Below are 9,400 nucleotides of genomic sequence, written 5' to 3'. Positions count from 1 at the left end.
GAGAGAAGGAAAGAAAGAAAGAGAAATAAAGATGGATATCGGAAAATGAAATGTGAAGAGATGGAAGGGGAAGGAGGGAGGGTGCGTGTGGTGGTGCCAGAACAAACTACAGATGGTTTCCACGTGATGCGGGCCTTTTGGAGCCGAGTACGGGGAATGGGACTGTCATTGTCCTTACCTGTGGCGGCTGTGACCTTAACCTTGTTTATCTGAAATATCCAGCTCTTCTTAATTTGTGTTCTTCTTCTGGTTTTATATATGGGGTAGATAAGTTCCCCTTACTTCTGGCATCATTTTGTGCCAGATAAAACTACGACTTGGAAACAAAACCACACCACAAGTATGCATGGTGAGCTTAAGCAGTTATGAACCCTAGCTATGGATCAACCAGACTTGTTCCTGGTACTGTGTGTTGTGAATGAGTTTGGACGATTTCGTCTCATGAATTTTGATGACTCTCATGTCAAAATCATCTTTACGGAAAACTAATTACATTGAAAATTGTTTGACGAAAGTTATTTATACATACGCACGTAATATATGTAATCTTAGCGGACCTTATTCTTAATTTACCCAGAAATGGATGAGGACTTATCAGATCATACTTCAGCACAGTAATACACCTTCTCCATTCACTTTTCTCGGGTAATATAAGTCAGTTACTTTGAAAGGTTATAGCTCTAATTTAATTATATGTTCAACCTTAGCTAGCAATCATCTCCTTTGAAAAACAATTACGAGAGCTATTATCATCTCACCCTGTACACTGCAGGGTAAGACGTACAACACCTCCCACGCCTTGATTTCAAAATAGTTGGTTTAATGTTTATGATGACTATCAGAAGAATGTTGCAGCATTTAAAGACAAACACCACGACAATTGCATAGCTAGTATTCCATCGCATACTATATATATATAATCCACAATCCTCCAAATCTCCAGGTATAAAAAAAAAAACCAGAATAAATCCAAGAGAACATAAAAATTATAGTTTCTTCTTGGAGACAAAAGTAGCTCTGTCAATCCCTCGATGGATTCTAGCATCCTATTACTCTGAATCATCCATTGGCGTGGGCCAAGTCCTCCATTGGAGCTTTCTGCTGCTTTTTTACTGTTTTACCCTACACCCGCATTGGATTTGAGAGCTTTCAATTTAAGGAATTATTATTGGTTACTGAGATCACTAATGATGGGTTTAGCAGTAGTATTGATTTCATAATTCATATGCATACAGCCATACGGAAGATCATCAGATTGTTCTCTACCCTCTTAAGAAGGCTTCCCTAGCTACTAAAGTTAATCGTAAAGAGAAAAATTTATTTCTTAAAATTTGAAACTACTTATTCATTTCTCTGGTTTGATCATATTTAAATTGTAATACTTTAACGTAGTTTAATTTGATATGTTAGATGGATGATTAGACGATTTCCGATTACTCATGTTTTCTTGAATTATAATTAAAGGAGAACTTTATAGCTTTACTACATAGAGCCTCATTGATTCAATCTAATTAATCTACTACTATGCTATATATACATGATACATGTGGATGAAGAGGGGGCAAAGGTAATAATTAACGCTAATTGCTATAGATAATCTTTCTACATAATCATAGTAAAATACAAAAAGACTGAACCCAGCTCTTAATTTATTGGTTCCTTATGTCCCATTTTGTCTTGCATTCTGTTCTTCTCCTAAGAACTACCTAATTACCAGAGCCGGAACAGTACTAAAAAGAAAAAAAAGAAAAGAAAAAAAGAGTGGCTTTTCCTCTAACTTTGCCTCTGTCTCAATTCTTTTGCATAGCAGTCTAAGCAAAATTCCCAGGCCTACCACCACCTCCATCCGATAATGTCATTTTCCTAGACCCATGTGGAACCCAAGTTTCTGTTTAGGTAAAACTTCTTCAGCTGCTCCTCTGTTCTTGAAGCCAGTTCGTGAAGGCTTGCAGGGTCTTCATGTCAGCTCTGTAATGCTTCTGTGTGAACTCTAGCAACATCGGCCATGTGAAATCCGGATATATTCTCGGGTACGAACTATCAATCAACTCCCTCGGTGGCTTCACCACCTTATCATCTTTTGGACACAAGAAAAACGCTAGTGATTTCCTTGGGGTTTTGCTGTTCACTACTGCTCTGTGCAAGCAACTCTTGTACCTCCCGTTTGAAAGAGCCTGTATGAAAAAAAATCCGAAACCAATTCGTTAAGTAATTATTTCATTCATCAACAACCTAATCAATAATTGTAGTGTTTTCTTAATTACCATGAAGGTGTCACCAATGTTGACAACAAAGGCGTTTAAATTCGGGCTGATCGAGCGCCATTCTTCGTCCACAAACACTTCAAGTCCCCCAACTTGGTCTTGGTGAAGAATGGTTAAAGAAGTCGGATCACAATGAGGTCCTGTGCCTAAAGTCTGGTCTGGTTTCTGGCATGGCGGGTAGTAATTCAACCTCATTATCGAATCATTGTCTCCGAAAAACTCTTTGAAATGTGTTCTGCCCACGCCGAGGCTCATTCCCAGAAGCTCCATGATCCCTATGGACAGTGTGCTCATGGCCTCACTGTAATCTTGGTACACCCTCCTGATAAACACAAGCAAAAATCAGATTAATAATTAGGGCGGAACAGAGTATGCTCTGTTTTTACTTTTGCTCTGTTTCAGTTTTAACATACCCGAATTCATCGAACTCTTCTCCCATGGCATTGCAGAGGTAATCCTTAACAACATTGGAGGAGCTTTGATCCGCGGTGTAGCTAAACGACAGCGTTTCTTTCCAGGGGAGTTTCGACGAGAACCTTCCGGTGAAGCTACTGGCGTAGCCGCAGTGCTCGCCGGCTTTCCTCTGAGCCCTCTGTTTTTCAGAGAGGGGCAAACCAAAGAACTCGTCCATGTATTGGTGTGCATCAGCTATGAGGCTCTCTTTAACGCCGTGATTCACGACGAGAAAGAAGCCATGCTTTTCGCAGGCTTCTCCGACGAGCCTCGAGGCTTTCATTGCGGCCTCAGGGTTGCCGGAGAGGAAGTCACCCAAGTCTATGAGTGGAACTTGTAGTTCTCGTGTGTTAGGACATGGCTTCTCATCATCGGGCCAAATGAACTGTTTGGGTATGTCAGTTTCGTACCGGAGCAAAGAAGCGTCAAAGACTAGTGGCTTTTGGTCATCTTCTTTGTGGTGGCTTAGGGTTTTCATACACTCAACTGCCATTGCATTAACAAATGAGAGAGAGAGAGAGAGAGGAGGGGGAGGGGGGGGTAGGAGAAAACAGAGTATTCTTAGTGGGAAGAAAACTGTGACTGATATAAGTTTGAGAAGTGTGATGAGAGAAAGGCCAAGGCCGCGTATTGGGTGGATGAGTGAACAAAAATTGGAATCTTATAGCTAGCTCTCTTCTTCTCTCTCATTCAAATAGTATGATTGTAGAGAAGGGCTCTTGGAGAGGTGAAAGTTGCAGAGATGGGTTTGAGAATTGGCGAATTTGTGAAACGGAACCCATCTGGGTGATTTTTTGTCTTTATTGTTGGTGCCAGGAAAACGTTTCCCGATGGGGTTTTGGCATTTTCTTCTGGGGAGGAAATGTTAATGGCACCCCTTAAACCACCAGACCAGCACGGCAGCACTATATTATTTCAGTCTCAATAACCTTTTTTTGTTCTAAATTTCTGTAAACAGAATCTGTAACTTTCAACTTTGTATGGGGTATATACAGTAACCAATCGTGAACTCGACGTTATTGGACCAACAATTTTCCGGCGAACGGAGCGTGGAGCCCTCTAGCAAAAGACGGCAGAAACACCTGCCCTTTTTGGAGCTCTACGTGCTTGAGTTAATTAGGAAAAGCCAATCTCCTAAATATAATTAGTGCTTCCCTTCGAAATTCTTTTGTTAAAGGAGATCGAGTTTTTGGTAGAAAACATAAGACTTTAAATGAGAAATTTAGAATATAGAGACGGACATACTATAAAATCGATGTTATTAATTATTTTGTACAACTCGATTCAAAATTAAATTTTCTTCGTTCTATACACTGTTTTTTTTATCAAATTTTTAATAATCTTTTAACATATATACACTTTTTTTTATCAAATTTTTAATAATCTTTTAACAGAGAGTACAAAATTTTTTGCAAGAGAGGCCATTTTCATGAGCTTTAAACATTTGTTTTGTGTGCCTCTGAAAAATACTGATTTTTTTTTCCTTTTTATTTCTATTAAAGCAAAGCAGAAAATGCACAGAGGGAAAGAGAGAGATGTGACATTGAGTGAGCAACAGCAAAGTACTCGAAAGCAGACTTGTTTTGAACCAAGTACGTTGGCACGACCAATGAGCACGAGTGAATTGTGATCGAAGTATCAGGTGGCATGGCTATGTTTGCCATGATTGCAATATTCCAACGTATGAAGGAGAGGACAAACGAGTTCTATTTGTTTCTGCAAGGAACATTGAAAGGGTTTTATCCAGAGAGAAAAATTAAGAAAATGACAGAGAATCCTAGCTAGCTAATTACAATGAGGGATTTGAGGAGGAGGTTAGGGGTTGGGGTGGGTACATACAAGAACAGAATGAAAGAGACTAAGATGCTTGCATACTAACAGTCACCGTCTCTGTATACTCAGTAGGGCCTAATTTGTTTACAGATGGAAGATTATATCAGATCACATCGGATATGTATATCTCACCCAACACCAGCTCATGACTCTTGGTCGATTCGATCACTAGCTTAATTGGCCAGGTAATGTGGATTTCGATTTGGACGGGCACCAGATCATTTGCATACTAAACACAAAGTGAAAGAAAACCCTATGATCATGACCATCATGTCGATCTGTGTTTTGTTTTTATAGATAGAAATCTCAAAGACACAGATGGCCAGAGATATTTTCACTGGTAATTCAAGGCGTTGATGATCATTATTATTCAATGGACGAGAGCAAGGCTAGGTCTTCTGCTTTAAGCATGATTAACGAATAAGCCAAGCATACTCATCTGTATAATTAAGCAGCATGCGCTGTTAATTACAAGATGGCTAATTAACTGCATGCATGAGGATGAGGGTTAATTACGCAAACATCGAAACGCCATGGACATGGACAATTCGACATGCACGACTCAATCGAAGTGACTCTACAACAAGGAAAAGTGAAGAGACAGTATTATTAAAAATGGCTAGTCTAGGTTTATTATTTGTACTCGATCACTGTAAAAGTTTGAGAGTAGTGCAAGAAGGAGTGCAGGTTTACTTATGGTTAATTACTGCCTTCAAATGAAAGCAAACAATGTCCAACAAACAAGGGTAGAATTCAAGAATACTCAAAGAGTGTAGATCGATTATAAGTTAATTTTTCTTTCGATGATGAATATAAGCTAATTTCTTCTGCTAAATTGGCTATAATTAACTTCCCGTAAGTCATGAGAGCTACAGTTAAATATTAGGTTCTCACTTTCTATAAAGTTATCAAATATAGACAAGCATGTCACACTCAACTTTACGGTTGAGTTTATACTTTTTGTTGTTTGCTATATAGTTTGATATAAGAGATCTAAGAGATCATTTCTCTTGACTAGATAGTTCTATTGTTCTCGAGACATCAACTCATGTAACTTCTGTCGGTTTTTTTAAGAATGAAATATAAATTAATGAAAAACACTTTGAAAATCACAGACTCTAGTTTGCTCAAATTAAACCTCCTTCTCTTCCTAATAATTCTTAGGCTTTCAGTCACCTCAACCTGTGGTGATTAAGGTTGAGGTATAAATTTTATACATGTCATTGAGGTATATAAACTCTATGCGTAACAGTGTAGCCAAGGACTTAATTTCCTTATTCACATTATGTAGTGGGATTAGGATCGGAGGTGACAATCAAGGGCACCTGGCATGGTGGAGGGTACGTAGTGGATTTTGAAACACTGTCACATATGCATAACCGGCCTATTAGTTTGCACCGAAAGTCCCTCGGATAATCGATGGGATTCGATCAGATGAACTTGAAGAAACTTGTGAGACTGTAAAGTATATGTGATCATCGAGTGCCATATCGTCGAAACAACTTTCAGTTCCTTTCATTATCCACTAAAAGATTGCTCTCTCTTTTTAGATTTGACCCATGTAGACTCATCTATATGCCGTAATCAGACAAATCCTGGTGGGAGACGGACCTTTGTATTAGGGTTTACAAGCTGAGAAGATCGGTGGCCTAGCCTACATACGTGTTAGTCCAACTGATTACATTATATTCAAGTTTTCAGATGCAATGGAGAAAGTTGGTTTAATAGAAATGAACCCAGAAGATCGAGCGAGAAGACATCCTCTTTCTTTTTAGCAAAAATCGTCGAACTTGAACCGGACTCTCTCTCAAATCACGAGTATTCTGATATATGAGGACCCGTAGAAAAACCCTAAATTCCTGCAAGTTCTTCTATTGATTTCAAAAAGAAGAAAAGAAGAGAAGGGATATGCAAACTACATATTTGTCTTGGAAGAAACTCCAACGTATCACACAAAAGAAGGGACAAAAGGTTATGTGGTAAAGAGAAATCTAATCTTTCATGGTTTCTGTTCATCTCTGTTCTTTGTTTTTACCTCTGTTAGATGTGGCAAAAATAAAACGTATAACTTCAAAAATACGTACATCGGCATTCTAGGCTGAGGTAGTATCCTTTTCATTGGACTAGCTACGTACCTGGTTGTTCCCCATTTCTGCATACATCAATAAGGCTACTTGCTGCAGAATATATAAGCACGTACGTAATAGCAGCTAGCTAGCTCCACTACTGCAAGACACAGTTTGTTTGTTTTTTTCTTTCTTTCTTATCGTTAATATGCTCTAGCTCTAGCCCAGGAACTAGTTGATGAAGCATGACAAAAATAGCTTGGTGCGTGACAACAAGAACAACAACAACAAGGGTGCGATCGATGTATGCAATATGTACAACCACTAATCAATGGGACAAAAATATGTAGGCAAAGGATATACAAGTGATAATGTATGCCTATTCTTGTCCAAATTTATGTCTTACTCTCCACAAATTTCTAGCATGGCAAAATGCAATGTATATTTCTATCAGTCTATGCATCCGTGCTTATTATCCCATTGTCACTCTCCATCTCACTATCATGATTACTCGAAACAACAATTTATCTTCTATTAAAAACGATACTAATGTCGATGCAAATACAATAGGGTAGAGTCACATTCATGTACAACATATTCACATGTGACAAATTCAAGAAATTGCATTATTCATGCACTCGTCTATAGTGATGTCTAATTGTACATTCTTGGTACGTTCGGTTAATCTTGATGTGGACATGCACAATCCAATGTTTAAGTATAAGAGGAAAATATGTGTTGTGCATTGCAAATAAAAATACTTACACATATATGAAAGCATAAATTGGATTGCAGTTACTGCAATAGGTTCATAACCAGTTAACCACATATCTATGGTCCATTAGTTTAGAATGGATGCTCAAACAGAAAAAGGGTGTTCAAATACAAAATTAATCGTAACTCATGCTTGAGTCGGGTGTATCAGTAGTTCGTAGATCTCCAATTTGACATGACATGCAAATTTTGTATAGGCATTCTCAAGTCTCAATTATGTGCAGATAGAAGTGAATGGAAGCGTGTGTTGGAGCACTGAGATCGCATCACATCCTAAGTAGTGTTTAACTTGTTTGCATTGTCGAGTTGACTTGCACGTTGTCTATGCCGACCTCCATCATCAGTTTCATGGATATTTTCAGATCAAATCATGAGTAGATTAGGTTAATGACATTGGAGCATAGCAACAGATTGGATGTGTCTGAGCGAATTCCAAAGCGTAGATGATCATTGGTGGTTCAAAGCGTTGGATAAAATTTGAAGAATGCATATTGTGGATGTATCGATCACGTGTTAGTGAGTTAATTTGGACTCGTTCCATTTCTACCAAATTATGATGATGTGAGTGTTTAGTTTTCAGTAAGGATTAGAGTTTGAAGCATGTATATAAGGAGTGCTTTGTCTGATATTAAGCTAGGGTTTCAGTTGAATTTTGTAGTGAACTACAGTAGCTTGGTCACTAATTATATAACACTACTGACACCAGACCATCTCTCTATCGAGAACATGTTGGTGAATTATTGCTGGATTTCATTGTTCATCTGAGCTTTATCCTACGTTGGATTTCTATTTCACTGCCTCATCAGTTTTTGTGCTTGTTTCTTTATTTCACTTTTGTATGAATGTATGTTGTTGTCATGGTGAAACCTAACCCGATGGCATTTCTCAAAAAGGCAAACAACTTGTTAAACAGTATGTTAGAAAGCAAAGCAATATGAAGAAACAGTTTTGACCATTTTTCATGCGTGCGATTCTCTTTTAGTTCATTGTCTGTTTAATGGGGGATCACACTAGCTATGCAGATTTAAAATGCTTTTAGAACCTTTTAAACTCTTATTTATTCCTTAAAATATCTTTGATGTGTGGGTTTGAGTTTTAAGTTTGTCCCAAAATTATTGTGGATCGAGCACCATAACTGCTGTCCCAGAATGTTCTTTCCAAATAACAGTTCAAACATTCCCGATGGAAGTCCTATTATCTTACAGGACAGAAGAAGAAGACACGGTAGGTGACAATTAGAGACATGAAGGTCCATGCCCACGAGTGAGGCACATTAATATGAACATGAACACACGAAGAAGAAGATGATTGTTGGGGTTCTAGCACTTCTCCCATGAAACTGATAGACCCGAGAAGGTTGGATCTAGTGTTGCTCTAAGTACTTTCAAAACAGCTGAGCTGAGTAGCAGTGTGTCAATTCTATAAGGACAAATACAGTGTCCATCAATCCTGTTTTCTCTTACTATATATCCACTAAAAGGTTGCTTGCTTTTATCACCATCTCTACCATTATTTGCTGGTGGGTCTTCTTCTGCTTAGAGATTTAAGATCAAATTGGACAATGGGGGGCAAAGACAATCTGGATTTGATATTGGTTTTGGACTTTTGAGCAAGAAAGGCCGGTTGTGCGTGGCTTGCTTGGTAGCAATTATGTCAAGAAATTATATTGCGGATTAGGCTTCAACATCATTAACTTTGGTGCCATCTTTCAACACTGGAAATGGAAACTGTTTTTCCAGAAAACATTGGGCAAAAAAGTAGCAAGTAGCAACTAGCATAACCCTTGAACAATAAAAGCAACAAGAAGGCTACAAGAACAGCTATGGGGACCCAAAACCTGTCATTCTTGATTCCTGCTACTACCTCACCCAAATGCACTAACAACCAATCTTCGATCTCCAAGTACTTTGATCAGAGAAAGTGAGGAATCAAATGAATGGTTAGCCTTAGTTGCGTAAAGCTGATTGCATAGTGCTCAAACCAATCAAGGATTTGCAATTTTGCATTGGT

General features: G+C 38.4%; 1 protein-coding gene across 1 annotated transcript; it reads right to left on the bottom strand.

The window, feature by feature from the left end:
* Window positions 1-1,593: 1,593 nt before the first annotated feature.
* LOC101307058 (gibberellin 20 oxidase 1-like) lies at window positions 1,594-3,306 on the bottom strand. The gene is made up of 3 exons (XM_004308083.1): window positions 2,678-3,306; window positions 2,265-2,586; window positions 1,594-2,174 (listed from the first exon to the last, which is right to left on the bottom strand). The coding sequence occupies exons 1-3, from the start codon at window positions 3,208-3,210 to the stop codon at window positions 1,908-1,910; spliced, it is 1,122 nt and encodes a 373-aa protein (XP_004308131.1). The 5' UTR covers window positions 3,211-3,306; the 3' UTR covers window positions 1,594-1,907.
* Window positions 3,307-9,400: the final 6,094 nt, after the last annotated feature.

The sequence above is a fragment of the Fragaria vesca genome, linkage group LG7 (assembly GCF_000184155.1).
Source record: "Fragaria vesca subsp. vesca linkage group LG7, FraVesHawaii_1.0, whole genome shotgun sequence".
Taxonomy (NCBI): Eukaryota; Viridiplantae; Streptophyta; class Magnoliopsida; order Rosales; family Rosaceae; genus Fragaria; species Fragaria vesca.
Note: the sequence above shows the minus strand (reverse complement) of the source record. Positions and strands in the feature narration are given on the sequence as shown.

What these genes read in the sequence shown, in the direction of transcription:
- LOC101307058 (XM_004308083.1), bottom strand. Translation starts at nt 3,210, where the DNA reads ATGGCAGTTGAGTGTATGAAAACCCTAAGCCACCACAAAGAAGATGAC. An exon ending in GAAGAGTTCGATGAATTCGG is followed by an intron (nt 2,587 to 2,677) that starts GTATGTTAAAAC and finishes TGTGTTTATCAG; the next exon opens with GAGGGTGTACCAAGATTACA. An exon ending in ACATTGGTGACACCTTCATG is followed by an intron (nt 2,175 to 2,264) that starts GTAATTAAGAAA and finishes TTTTTCATACAG; the next exon opens with GCTCTTTCAAACGGGAGGTA.